General features: G+C 36.6%; 1 protein-coding gene across 8 annotated transcripts in view; it reads right to left on the reverse strand.

Moving 5' to 3' along the window:
- The window catches only part of LOC112978752 (ATP/GTP binding carboxypeptidase 1), a 72,098-nt gene that overhangs the window by 42,851 nt on the left and 14,060 nt on the right, over positions 1-15,187 (reverse strand). For 7 of the 8 annotated variants that reach the window (XR_010386247.1, XM_026092431.2, XM_064502374.1 and 4 more), the window contains 7 exons: positions 10,830-10,960; positions 9,752-9,823; positions 3,356-3,486; positions 2,203-2,270; positions 1,700-1,763; positions 1,237-1,383; positions 822-953 (listed from right to left, as the gene is read on the reverse strand). Coding sequence is in view for 7 of the 8 variants with exons in the window: in XM_026092431.2 (XP_025948216.1) it covers positions 822-953; positions 1,237-1,383; positions 1,700-1,763; positions 2,203-2,270; positions 3,356-3,486; positions 9,752-9,783 (574 nt within the window). In the remaining variant the exon portion in view is untranslated. Of the gene's footprint in view, positions 1-821; positions 954-1,236; positions 1,384-1,699; positions 1,764-2,202; positions 2,271-3,355; positions 3,487-9,751; positions 9,824-10,829; positions 10,961-15,187 lie in introns of those variants that run through there. The other variant, XM_064502376.1, reaches the window with a different exon arrangement.

Here is a 15,187-nt window from a genome sequence, read left to right on the forward strand (position 1 = left end):
ACTTCTCCCATTTAAAAGTTTTTTACCTCATTACCAGTTGGCACAATAGAAATAGAACTTCCACATTTTGCAAATACTGCAGTTTTATGAATTCTAGTTGCTTATGTGAATGTTCAGAAAACACAAAGTTACAGGCCAGCAAATCCATTCTCTTGGAAAAATATAGTTATGTTTTCAATTTCAAGCATATAATTTAAAAAAGTTAAATGGCCATTTTGGATTCAATGGAAAAAAGTAAAAAAAAACTCAAAGAGCAACTAACTAGTAGTAAAGATACAATAAGAATCACATTGTTTTCATCAACTCCCCACTGCCTGCAAGAACAGTGAATTAAGCTTTTATGGAAGAACATTAGTCCAATAGTGCAACACTTCAATACAAGTAATAAAGAAATGGTTAAAGAAAGAAATAAAAGTATTCCTGTGTAAACTAAATTCTGAATTAGCAACAATGAATTTAAAAATATAATAAAAATATAAAAAGTCATGAGCATGTGTAATAAGGAGAACAATTATTTCATTTGAAGTGCTTTTGCAGCACAATGTTAGCATTCCTGTTTTACATAGTGCATCAGCATTTACACAAATGTGATGGCCAAGAATTCCACAAACCCAACAGCATTGATTAAAAAACAACCACATATACACACAAAACAGAAATCAGTCATACATAAGTACACACACACTTCACAGCAAATTCTCAGGTAAAACAGTCATTTTAACCATATAACACCAAGCAAGTATCTAGATTATATATTTTAACTGTCTCTAACATTTTTGTTATTATAATAAAAAGAGAAAAGAATGCTCTGCAATACTTACAGTTGGATGAGTAAACTCTTAATACTTGAAGACATGGCAATATTAGCCTGTGGTTCTGCAAGTTCTGCTTCACCAAATTCAATGATATGTTTAGGGCACCATTAATTCTAGCTTTCATGCCAATCTTTTTATCTGACATCAAAGAAAAAAGACTGATCAAACTAATTTTGAAACCATCATTAAAAAAAACAAAAGGTAAGTGAGCTGTGAATTCCTACTAGTGATATGTCAACTCTGCACATCTTTATTTTTCACCACTTTCCTTCCCTCCATTTCACTGTTCCTTCTGTTCTCCTCTTACCAGTCCTGACTACATAAATGCTTACACAATAATAGAAGGAAAAAAAAAAGTTTCCTTAAGTGACAGTTATAAAACTGGTAAATACTAAGCCATATTACGCAAATATATCATCACCTTTTGGACCAATTTTTGCAAGAAGGGTGTGAAGAAGCACCATTAACTCCTCATTTGGTGGAGAGTCTTTGCTGACATTCAAAAGCAACTGCAACAATATCTGTGTCCCTCCTTTAGCAACTAAGACACTTGCTCTTCGACCACCACCTAGGAGTTCAAAAAACAAAAAACAAACAAAAACCAAAAAACAAGTGATATTTCTAAAGTCAAAGAACAGTCAAATACCTAAGCTATGATTATCATAAAGTCTTAAGAACAGCAATGCTCTCGTTATATGTGACCACACTACACTAAAGTACACTGTTGGACTGTACATGTTTAGCAACATAAACACTGAAACCACCTTTCAAAGAAACATGCACAGTATAAATTTTGTTTTAGTGAGTTCAGGAAAAGAAAAGAAAAAAGGTCTGCAGAAGAATACAAGATTATTATCACAAATTGTTCCTTAAAGAAAACTTACCAACTGAGACTAACTCAATGAGAATATTCAATATATTTAAAGTAGTTTGAGGATCTCTTGTATTCTGAAATGAAATTAAAAAAAAAAGATATTTCCTTGCTTAATTTATACATCTAATATAGGAGCTTTTAGATACCTAAAGCTCAGAGAAACTGCCACTGCTGAATCAAATGAAACTCAGACATTACCACCCAACTAACCACCCCACCATGCAGCCTGAAGTACCTGCAGAACCAATTAAAATCTAGTTCTTAGTATGGCATGTTATTTAAAACCAATAGTTCACAAATAATCTCTTAGAATATTTAAAATACGGGACTGAAATTCTTAAGTAATTTAGTTTATGATACCTTAAAGACCCTATCTAACCACTACAAGTGACCTTTGACAAACAACTTTTGGAGATAAGAGCTAGGGTGAAAACATATTTAATAGTACGAAGCCCAAATGATAGTATGAAAACTTGCAACGTACACATAACCACACAAATTAAAATGTTTTACCTCTAGGGTTGAAAGGATAACTTCTATTCCGGTGGAACCCTTAGAAGTCATCTCTTTCCTAGTTTTTTCTGCCAGTCAGAAAGATACCAGTTTTCTTTTAATACATTAGCTTTGCAGAAAAAAAATGTAGTCCTATACATATAGATCAGAAAACCTAAGCTACAAACAACAAAATCTACTAAAAAAACTGTACACAGGCATACAAAACATTAACAAATCGATAAGCAACAGACTTAAGTGATTTTAAAACTAATTTTTAGTTTCATCTGTTCAACAGTTTTGTGTTTAAGCTTACAAGCCCGAATTTTAAGGGGGGGAGTTGGGCAGGGAAACTATAAGAAAACAAGTGATAAGAAAGCTATCTTCCAGATACTTCTGAATCCTAGGAAGAATTACTGGAGATTACATTCTTGAGAATTCCAGCAGCAAATTTATTGCAAGTTATTTATATGGATAGAGATAAATGTTTGCTTCATTATAGACAAGTTTCTACGGTACTCTATCACTAGATATTTTTTTCAGGCTATCAAAGCTATTTTCAAGCTAAAAAGAATGATAACTATCTAGACTAAATAACGAACTAGAATAACTAACTAATATTTGGGGAAATGGGAAGAAGGGGAGCAAAAGCAGCTGTAACTTTTAATATTAACCAGTTTAATTCATGAAATTGCATATAGATTGATCCACTGTAGATTTCTATCTTGGCAAGAGGCCACTGCTGAATAGCACTAAACTAAACAAGAATCACTTTAAAAACAGTTTATTCTTCATAAGAGTATACTTTTAAAAGCAGATTGGCAAATGAAGAAAAACTTCATTCTGTATTAATACTTTAACTACAGCAGACTTTACTATATGTTGCAATGTACCAAATGTGATAGTATCACATTAGCTGTTCTTGTGCTGTGAATTATTACTGAAATCATTGCTGTTGACAATACAAAACGCATCCAGGGTAACCAAATACTATACTATGTAATATTTAACATGGCTTTGAACATGTGCTTTTAACAATCTATGATAAAAACAGATGGATATCAACTTTATTGTGCTGGAAAAGAAATTTAAAAAAAGTCTAGAAAGGAAGAAATACAAGGAAGGCAGGCTCCAAAGGAAAATTATTAAAACAAAAAAAAGTTAAGATACTTACCTTGGCTCTGAACCAGATGAAGGATCTTTGAGGTAACATATCTGGCATTGTCTCCTTGTCCTGCTAAGGAATCTGAATTGATCTTCTCCAGCTGTGACAGCAGGGACATAGTCCGAGAACTGGTAGAAACACTACAAGAAAGATTTCCCACATTCATGTTTCCATCCACACTAAATGTGAAACCAAACACTAGATCAGAAAAAAAACTACCAGGAACAGAAGTCCCATGGCCAGAGTAAGGGGAGTGGCCAAATCACCTCTGCGTTTTATCTTGACACGAAAACAGTCCTAATTCTCCTCAGTTCTGGCACCTTTACAAATTTTGCAAAGCCTGCATTGCAGCAGACTAATTATATATAACAGCATCTCCAAGAGCAACCAGGAAAAACGCTTGCAGCAAACAAAATCCAGACATGGGTACAAATATTATTTATCTATGTCAGGCTGAGTAACTTCTGTTGAATACCGTCCATGTTAAGTGTGAGGATACTGCATCAAACCTGCCATACAAGAAAAACTTGCTGCTCCTGCTCCAAAACTAGCTGGCCAGTCCTAAGGACTGTTTGTCTTACAGGCTGGTCTTTCTAAATTAAAGGAAAATGGTATCATTCAAGAATTTAACAAATAAGCACCCTCAGCTGAAGAAAAAGATCACTGTTTTGAACAAATAATTTAGGGAAGTGCCCAAAGGTATCATCAGATTTTTGATTCATTTTGAACACAAGGATATTGTGGCCTGACATCACAAACTCGCCTAGAAATGCATTTTAATATAAGGAATAATCTCAAAAAGGGGCATTTATATAGACAGATAACATAATAACAGCAAATATAAATTTTTACAGCATTCAAAATGAAGCCAGTATAAAACACTGTTTTATTTGTTCTCCAATTTCAATTGCCAAAATTATTCAGAATCCTTTTTGGATTCACCTTGCCATATGAAAGTCATTTTCAGACAAACATTTACATGACTATAATTCAAATGATAATTACTAGAGGAAACAATTTTCAAGAAATAACCGCCCCAAGTTTTTACACTTGTAACATTATAGTCCTGCAATAATCAACAGTAACTCATTTTACCATATACTAAAGGTTCTGGCTATCTGCAATAAAACTGAAGTACATGACTTTAGCTTTGTAAATACTGTCAGTGTTGTTTATAGCAAAGAGGAATTACTACTCCTTGATCTGTATTTTATATCTGGGAAAAGGTTTCACACTTACAGTTAACTCTGCTAAAAGAATTAGTTCACATGTGGACAAAAATGTTAATATCAAGCAAAAAGGTAGCTGACAGCAAAGGTCACACTGCTGGGAAAACGAATTGATACAACAGCTGCAGAGGAAACTCCTTCCAGCACTATTACTTTTCCACACTGACATCTAAATGAAAAGCATAACCAAAAGACAACTTCAGATTAAAGAGAATATTACAAGCTGTCAATACCAGTAGTAAGAAGAGGTTATATTAATTATAAATCTGATATTGAAATACTTTTATACTGAGAAATAAATACATCATCTTCTCAACCATTTGCTAGACTTTGATTTAAAAGTATTTTTTAAACTAAAATAAATTTGTCTTGGCTGCTCAAATTTTACTTTCCTTCATAAGGCATAAACCCTTCAGCCCTCTCTCATCATCCAAAACAAGGCTGGATAGTATAAACTCACAACTGTTTGTATGAGCTTTATTTTATTTATTTCCACTCTTCCATTTATCCACTGAACTTTAAATCCTCCAAAATAAACCCAAGATTTTAATGAAAGCCACAAACAGTTGCCGAACTGACAAACTTCCAAAGGATGCTATCTTCTCCAGCTCCAAAATCAAAACAGAGTCCAACAAACTATAAAGAAACCACTGTGCAGGAGAACTGCTGCTCCAATTTATATATATATGTTGTAATTTTCATTTTGGTGTATCATTGGTCTGGCAGCAAAATAAATGTAGCTTGAAAGATGGAAACAACCCAACATAAAAACAAAGATGACCATTAGGAACAAACAAAAAAAGGGTACTTAACTTCTGTTAAAGACGAAACACTCAGTAAAGGTATTAAAATTTCAGAGTAAACCTGACTTTTGATTCATGCAGCCAGCAAAATCTGAAAACACCACTGCCACATGGAAGTAATACTAACACAGTCTCTCTGCACTTACTGAAAGCTTTAAAAGCTTTAGGAATGGTAAGTCATTCCCACTGTAGGGCAGTATCTTCTGAAAGTCAACAATTTAAATTCCTAAGTTTAGAGCTAGAATTTCTAATACGAGCAACTAGCGCTCACCATAGCAGTTAAACAGAAATATCAGCATTTGGATTCAGTTAGCTTTAGAACAGTTTTAGGCTAGTCATTTCGCAAGAAGTCTTCCAATGGAGTACAGCCAAATATCGCTGCACGTCTGCAAAGCACTCGGTAAAGGATTCTTGAAAGCGACACCAGCCCAGAATCCATACCAAATATAAATCAAGGTCCTGATTTGTTCTCCCTAGCTGAGACTGAACTGAATTCTGTTCTTAGAGCAGGACTTATACCCTTATTTATCAATATTCTATACCAATATACATACTACTATGTAATAACTAAGACAGCTTTCAATGTCTGCACTGGAAATCAAAAAGGCTGTAGGACAAGAAGGACAGCAGCCAGCCTGACTAACGCTGCTCCTGAAAGTCATACTGCTGCCACCACCCATTTGACCCAAGAACAAAACGCCTAATTTCTGATATCTGTATTACAAATCAGAAATTCTGATATTTATATTACAAGTATCTGAAAGATGTACTATAAAAGCAGACTTTTTTCTCAAACAAACCATCCAGGGTTCAAATCTAGATGTCTCTTTAAAAAAGACAGGTAACCATGGAAGTCAGTATTTTTAATCCAACAGCTAGTTAAGCCCAGGAAATAATTGGAATGGCACAGTAAAAACTGTGCCCCCCTCAGCGCTAAATCTTCTCTTCAACTACTGACGTTCCTGAACCTCACATAAATACTCTGCACATCATGGCCAGCCTTTTATATACACGGCTTATGCTACCCCAGTGTGAAGAACCCTTCTTAGTAATAAGAGAAAAGACACATTTTTCACCTCACCCATTCAAAAGCGTCCTAAGAGGAGTCTGTAGTTACTGAGCATTACAAAGAGTCTCTACTATTTTTAGTTATAAAAACCATAGATAAGGAGGACCAGAAGGAACCTCACAAGGTCATCTAAACTATTACCATCCCCAAAGTCAGATCAACACGACATCTGCTCTTCCTAATGGACATATGCCCAACTCGTCCTTTAACGCCTGCAAAAAATGGTGATTCAATAACCAAAGACGCATTTATTTTAAGATCTTATACACCTCCACTGGAAAGGTTTTGTCACTGCAGTTTAAGCTTACTATTCCTGGCCCTCCCCACAACAAATGTGATTACCTGCCATCCTCTATCCGTTCAAATGATATTCCGCCCCAAGCATGGCACCTCGCACGTATTCCTGTCAAATATTTAGGACCATTTCCTGCATTTCACAGGAGCATTCTGAATTCTTATTTCGTCTTTGTAGACCTCCTCAGCTTCAAGTTACCTGCAACTTTAACAAGCATTCTTTCTTCTGTCTTTCAGATCACTAACTAAACCTCACAATCTTTTCAGTCAGTGACTGTAACCAGAAACAGGAAAAACAAACAAAAAAGTCACCATTCAGAAATTACACTGTGCATTCTTTCTTTTTGACAGAGGAAAAACCAGCAACTGTTCTTTTGGTATCCAATCAGTTTTGCATCTATTCTATAGTAATTTTATATGGAGCAGTAGCCTTAGCTACCTGATGGCAACTTCATATGCAATGGCGCTAAAGCTTTGCTAAAATATGGTGTTTTAATACCTCTTCCCTGCTCATGGAACCTGCTATCTTCTCTCTCTCAGGAAAAATCAGACATTTTCAGGAATAACTCAACCCCCCATTGGTGTTAGTAGCCTCACCTGTTTGGCTTTGCTGGGCAAAGCAGCAAAGCTGACCAACCTACAATTACTCAGTGTCTTCTCCCTGACTCCCACCAGACACAAAGACTAGCTTTGCCATTTCTCAATCTTTCAGTACTTAACCCAACTCTCATAAGTTCATTTAGACAGTTTTTCTTTAAGCATCCTGAGGGCGAAGTTTACCAGGCTGACTTCATCCATACACAACAAATCTCGGTAGGCAGGAAATCCTCCTCCTTTCCAAAGCCTGACCATGCTGTAGCTCACAGTACTTCTCACACCACCAGCTTACACAAAGCAAGCAAAACCAAACTAGCTGTCACTTCAACTGTTGCCCAATTTGCAGTGTGATTTTAAATAGCCAGACGGCTCTGTGCATTTCCTCCCATCATCGATTGGGAAAGCTCTGAGTAGACGCACAGGAAGCCAGCGCTCACACAGTGAGGAACAGAGGACTCAAGGTTTACATCTGAAGAGATAACTCCCTCAACAGGAAAACATCTTTTAGAAGAGTATTTTCTCACAGTTGGGACATTTATCTAGTTCCACCAACCCCCAGGAGGTTTAAGCGTTCTTACTCTGATTCTGAAGAACTGCTAGATTCACCATTCCCCATTACTTGCTGTGTAGCACTTTTACTATACTACACGCTCAAATGCATCCTACCCCTTCCTCAAATATCTGCTCAGGGAGCCAGTTCTAGAGTCTGATGAGAAAGGGAACATCTAATGGTTGCCATGGCAGCTTACCAAAATTCCTTTATCTTTAGAACAGTTTTAGGCTGTTCATCTTGCAAAAAGTTTTTCAGAGTAGAACCAAACAAAGGAAGTCATCAGAAACTTTCCGTTTCCCAACTGTATTTATTTCCTCTGAAATTGCTTAACTGTTTACAGTACATTTACATACCGAGTAACTTCTTCCCCCACAGCAAAAGGGTCTCTCATATATTCCAGCACACTGTTTGCAATAGCTTCATGGGACCTGTACAGATCTATTTTAACTAGGTAGACTTCTCATGAGGAGTTTCATTAAGGGTTTTTGTTTGTGTTTTTTTTTCTTAAGTCTAGTGCAAACCACTTCCAAACTTTTTTTCTTTCAATTATCTCCTAAGTTATCAATAGTCTTCAGACAGCAGCGAACCAATCAGAAATATCAATTATCTCTGTACGCACTAAGTTTTCCATAATTTATTCACAATTTAAGGAAAAACTGTTCTGCGTTGCAGGGGTGGGAACTTTCATTTTAACTCAATAACTAAATAAGAATACATGACATTTAAGCAGACACTCTGCAGAAAGCTAATACTCTTTGTGCTAGTATACTTCATGTATTATAATCATCCATTGCTGATGAAGAGCTTGCTTTACTTATAATAATGCTTTAGAAACTAGTGTACCCTAAATAGAAAACATAGTAGTTTCTTGATCATCTCTTTTGATCCACCTTTCACACAATCAAGCGCAACCAGTCTCTAATATCAAACCATTCCTTTGTTACAGTCAACAAAAGTAAAGGCCACTCTAAATGCAAGCATTTAAATTCAGCATAATATAACCTTCTTACAAAATTGAAACCCCTCCCCAATGAACAATAAATCCACAGTGGAGCAAGTCCAGCATGCAAATCCATCCACTCATTTAGAAAAAGACTGGTATTTCAGACACTTAAGACTACAACCAAAATAACCTACTTTGCTGCCTCAAGATAATTTTTAAAACATCAAGCTAGATGGTTGGATGAAACAAGATGGTTCAACCTGTCCTACCACAGGAAAAGAGTAAAACTGAAAGCCTTTTCAGTAATTTCCTGAAGTTGAAGACATGTTACCTTCCACAGATAATCTCCTAGATTTTTCAAAAGATTTTTATAATGCTAAATTAAGTTCTCACGAAAATACCACACAAAAATTTTAAAGTCTTGAAATCTTATGCAATCTCATGCTTGTTTTGCCTAACTGTATGCTGGATTGCAAGACTGTTGGAGAATGATATATATCTTATGCATGACAAAGTTGTGGCTTCATTGTAAGTTGCACAAACTTGTTCTTTAATTCCTTCAGTAGCATTTTATGTTTTGCCAATATCTGGAATGAAATTAATTGATAACTGTGAAACTATCAGTGAAAAAATCAGTGAAATTTAATGTTCACTTGATATTCACTAGTCAAAAGTACATTGCCATACAGACATCTCTGATGGAATAAACACTAACTGGCAAATCTTTAAGTTTGCTGAGTTATTTATTACAAGTGAAGTTACCTAGATAATCAATATTGAGTTCTCTCTGTGTTTCAGGACATCAACTGCCACTGTCTCACTGTGGACCCATAAAGTAATATTTATTTGTTAAGATGCAGAATGCTTCTCTACAAATCTCAAGATGTAGTGAGAAGTCACTATGGTTTTAAATTTACCTTTTCTCAGATGATGTTTTTGCTTTGTTCATATCGGAAAACTTGATTCTTCAAATCACCATCTCAGATAACCTGGAAGATATTAAACAATTACAAATTATCAACAACATTTGTTTATTCATCTCATCACCATATTAATTACTCCTGCACTAGAAACATTAAGTAAGCTACTTTGCACTCATCACTGTTCTTCACACTGTCACAAGCTCTTCTCTCTTCAACCTATTTGACCCAGTTTTTTCAATGAAGTATTACAACGTAAGTATGGAGTTCTGCATTATAATTCAGTCCTACCAAACTCCAAGAGTCTGATTATAAGAAATCACAAATTTACCTTATCAGTGGCTTAACAGCTAGTATTTTCATGTTCAGGACAGACTGTTATCAAGCAAAGCTTTTGCTGGAGACCACATTTTTTAAATTTACTTTACAATACTGTGAAACAGCATAGCATACTTATTTCTGACTGTCATTTCATGTATGTATAGGATAACTAGGAAGACAGGCACAGTGATAAACATGGAGTGTTTGGTGTTCTTATTTAAGCAGGACCTGAATACACTTCTTGGATGGAAACCATATCGTGCTAAGGACTCAATTTTCCTATCCTTTTAAGGACATAGTGTCCTCAGGGTACACTGCTTCCTCAAACGGTGCCTCCAAGCAATTACGGCTGCAGTCTACAGGACCATGAGCCGACGCTTAGTGATTCCGTATGAGATCAAATATGAATGACACACACTCCCACTGAAGGGAAAAAAGGAAAAAAAAAAAGTGTCTTCAAAGGGCACAGTGTTTAGTTTAAAGGTAGAATATAAAGTAAAGGGGGGGGGGGGGGGAGATGTTTGAAAATATCCTCTTCCTTCTCACCATCCATAAGGCACTTGTTCTCCTGGGAGCTGCAGGTGAGAACTTCTGTGAAACACACGCACTTCCCAAAGGGAAATCTGCAAGACCCTTCAAAAGCTTTGCTCAACATACACAATAACCAAAGTTTTGTTTACTGCTTAATTCTATTCTGCAACTGTTACAACTCAAAAGCAGAAGGGGTATGAAGCAAGCTTATTTCCAGACTTACCGAAAGCAGGATCTTTTCCCAACAACCAGGACATGAATGCTCGGCTTTTCACAGCAGTTCCAGCTTGACCCAGGTTGACGGGTGTCTTAGATTTGTCCAAGCACCCTTCAAGTGTAAACAGTCTTGACTTCCTTTAAAGAAAAGGACTAGTTATAGCAGAACAGCTGTGTCCACCACAAAGCAGATGCTCTGCTAAATTATAAAGTCAGGATTATTCCAAACAGGTTGCGGGTCTAACTGGGGAGAAAATACTAGATTCTTGAATTGTTATTCAAGTAGCCAAGTGCTGTTTTGCTTGCAGCGTTGACCAGCTGTCAGACAGATGATAAACAGTCTGCCAGTGCCAACAGTATCTACATATTAAAGTGTACTGAACTGCTTTACAAGTGCAGTCAGCTACAGAGCTGAACTATCTGGAATTGCAAGGTCTTAATTTATTTTGCTCTAAATACAACACGAAGTATTTCAGTAAGCACTAACATGCAAATGCTGCAGGTCAAGGGGAAAAGACAAGAAGAAAAAAGCAGAGCAAAAGCCAGAAAACAATGAAAAGGAACAGGGAGAAAGAGAAAAGAAAAGAAAAGAAAAGAAAAGAAGTATGTATCTATAATCCAGAGAGCTGTAGTAGAACACTTATACATGGTTAAGTACTAAATCTCTCTTTAACAATCCACGAGATGTGCAAAAAAAAGTTGTTTATAAAGTATTTTTTAAATACTTGCTTATTTTGAATAAAGAATTGCTAGAAAGGTAAAGAGGTGGGGTTGCAGGGTTTTTTTGCAGGGGGGGAAGGTCATTTTGGTAAGGTTCAACCTTAAAACACACTCCCAATAATTTTTTTTTATTATTATTTTTTATTTTTTTTAAACACACGGTTAATGCTGCTTGCCTGCCAATGGTGGCAGAACAAGGGATAAATTACCAGCAGTTCTTCCGCATTTAAAAGTCTAACACAGAAGCCACAAGTTGGGAGGGTTAAGGCAAATCTCAAGTCGACATACGCTGGATTCTGTGGACTCTCTCAGGCATTTCACACTGTCTGTGGAACATTATTTCCTCCCATCTCCCACCTGCACAGCAGTAACAGGAGCTTCCCCATAGGAAATTTCTCCAGGCAGGTAACGTGCCAGAGGAGCAAGCTGCGTTCACTGTAATGCTACCACCATTAAGATAATGGAAATGGACTGTAAGATGTCACACGAAACTTTCATGTTTCCTTACTCCTGCCAGGTTTGAGGTTTCCTGCCTTACTGTGACCCCCAAAGATCACACATCAAGACTGCAAACGTTTCTTGTCTAAACTCCTCATTAGGGACACCGAACAAAGCCCTCTTCTTCCTCAGTCTTGCCTACCTCATCTCTACACCACTGCAGCTGCCTTAGCTAAGCCACCTGCAGCACTGATGCACAGCCTAGGCTGACTCCTATTTCAGCCCAAAGGAGTGTTAAAACCACATCTCATTCCCATTTTAGATATCCATTTACTTTTCTGATCCTAAATCTACTGCTTTGGGGGAAGAGGCACCTAAAACGATGCATATTTCAAAAAAATAAGTAAATAAGTAAGAAATTCTCCCACTGAAACCAAGTCAGTGCCCAGCCCGCTCCCCTTATTCACCTTCTCTCTCAGCAAGATACCTTTTCATTTTCACACCAGCATCAGGAACTCGATATCACACCTAAAAGTCACTCAGTCATCAATTTCATTCTCCATCATGTACTTAACAATGGAAAGAGGGAATTAAAAAAAAAGTAAATACTGTTCACCAGATACTGTATATGTACCATCACATAGCTTTTCTTGCATATTCTACAAGATTCTAGTACTTAAGCTGAGGTGTTCATTTCAGGGGAAAAAAATCATTATACTCCCTATTTATTGCAAGTCATCCAGGTGGAATTCCTAAACGGTCTGAACAGTCATCTTTAAATAACACTGAAGAAACCAAATTATACGCAGTGCAGTAACGTACATGCCTCAACTACGCCAGCACTTGTTTCTCATGGTAAGTGCATTCACTGCATATTGCTTTCCCTCTTATCTCCCATTAATCGCTAATTGATTTTAAAAAAGGAAAACACAAAACCGAGCTCCAATTCTTACTCTATCTTAAAGTCATATTAAGAAGTATACAGTCACAACTGGGCGGCTATTACATCATGTCCGTGCTGAGCACTTTTATTGTCAACTGCGTGACATCACATCTGGAGGTAATTCCAGTTGCTACATTAGACACAGTAATATCACATGAGAAGCTCTGTATGTTTGTTTTAAACAACATGAGGTTGGATTTTTTCCCCTCCAAAAGTTTTTGATATAGACCTTGTTAAAAATATATTTGGAAATTTTATCAGGCTGTCTTGCCACGGGGCCCGGCCCGTTTCCCCACAGCGCCTTCAGCCACGGAAGGCGAGCCTGCTTGCCCCCAGCAAGCTCCCAGGGAGCAAAGGGAGCAGCGCTGCTCAGACAGGGCAAAGCGACTCTGCCACAGAAAGAAGTGCTGGGAAGCAGCGCGGCCAGCACATGCCAGATGAAGTGCATCCCCGGAGCTTACGGCAGCTGAAAAGCCCCTAAAGCTTTCGTGCCGGGAAGAGGAGGATAATCTGTTTGCTGCTGAAGCTGGAAGACATTGAGTTTACACAAGCTGAATTCACATGCTGCAACAGACCAAAATACTTTACCATGGAACACCTGGAAGGATAAATGTAATTCAAAGATTAAAAACATCTTTGTATTTTCTTTTTTTAATCAGAAAATAAGATTCCTTAAAAAAAGCTGAATACCCCTGAAACTTGATTTACAGTTAATATCAGAAGGCTTTACTGCAGACTGCTTTGTGACTCCATTATGAAGACAGTTCAGCAGATCTTTTCATCAAAAGGACTGGAAAAACCAAAAATAAGAATAGATATACACAGTTTATTGATAAATCTTCTTAAAACATCTCTATTTGCAATATATTTTATTCTCTGCATTGTTTTCCAGAAAATCCTTTTAGCTAGTTTAACTTGTATTTTAAAAAAGGCCAACTGTTCACTGAATCTGTCCAGCAACTCAAAAATCCCTTTTATTATCATAAACAAATCAATCAGTTTAGTAACAAAAGCACATCAAATCATATTCATGAGGAGACAAAACAAAGCTTCAGCTTTATTGAACATGTCTAGCATATTAAGTCCGCAAAACCTGTAATATTGCTCATCTATGAAAACTAAGCAAAACACAGAACCATAATAAAGTTATGAGCATCCCACAGTATTTTCAAAACCAGAGTTTGATCTTCATTTCTGCTCACCATGGAGTTACTGATTTGAAAAGATTAAAAAAAGAAAAGGAACTGTAAACAAGTGCATAGCAAACAAGTTATTTTTTTTGTTGTGTACTTTTGGAAGCAGGTAACCGAGCAAAAGCTTTGTAAACACTACAAGATAAAAAAATCTAATACTTGAAAGAGACAGGACAGAATACAGAATTAAGAGGACAATTTCATAGGTCATTGTTATTTGACATAATTAAATAGGGAAACATTACTATGAAGTAAGAAACCATGTAATGATTTAAAACTTCGTATATACTGGGGAAAAAAAGACTTGTGAAGTTACAACTCAGTTAAAACTCTCCACAAGATGAGATCATGGCCTTCTTAGTTTAGGCTTCCAAAAGTCAGTTCTGCCTCTCATAGAAGCACAGGTGGGTCTCCCCAGCCCCAATGGGAATTAAACCAGAAGCAGACAGGCCTTTGACAAGCCATCACTTCACACAGCACAAAGCCTCAGAAACTGTTTATAGTCTGAATTTTTTTTCCCAAGACACTGAAAAGGGTTTCTTTAAGTACAAGAGTATAAAAAGACCACTGCATTCTTTGTATTCCTCTACGCAACCTTAATTCCGTAACAGTACTTGAGTTTTAGTTTGTTTTTTTGTTTGTTTTTTTTTTAACATAAAACTAAGTTGTTTTCAGGGACAGACTTTTTACTTCAGTAAACTTACACTTTTAGAAAAAGGCTCTATGCTCAAAATTTAGGATGAGCCTCCTCACAGCAGTGAAAAATTCACAGATTTTGGTATGGAAGAGAGTCTGATTTTCAAACTCAAAAAGGCTAAGAACTTTCACTCTTAGAAGAAAAATTACTTTTAAATCAGCTATTACCTCTTCCTTGTACCCTTTGCTATAAATATTTATAGTGGGAAACAAGAGGCATGAGCTGATTCGTTTGCATGCTGCTGCATTATAGCAAAGTGCTGGGTTTCTCACATGACTAGATGAAGTGCAGTATATACTCGGACATTTGAAAGGACATACTTAAAGCTTCACAGAAGCTGAAGCACCCAAGTCCTGTCGAGCAGGCTGCCAATT

The sequence above is a fragment of the Dromaius novaehollandiae genome, chromosome Z (assembly GCF_036370855.1).
Source record: "Dromaius novaehollandiae isolate bDroNov1 chromosome Z, bDroNov1.hap1, whole genome shotgun sequence".
Classification (NCBI taxonomy): Eukaryota; Metazoa; Chordata; class Aves; order Casuariiformes; family Dromaiidae; genus Dromaius; species Dromaius novaehollandiae.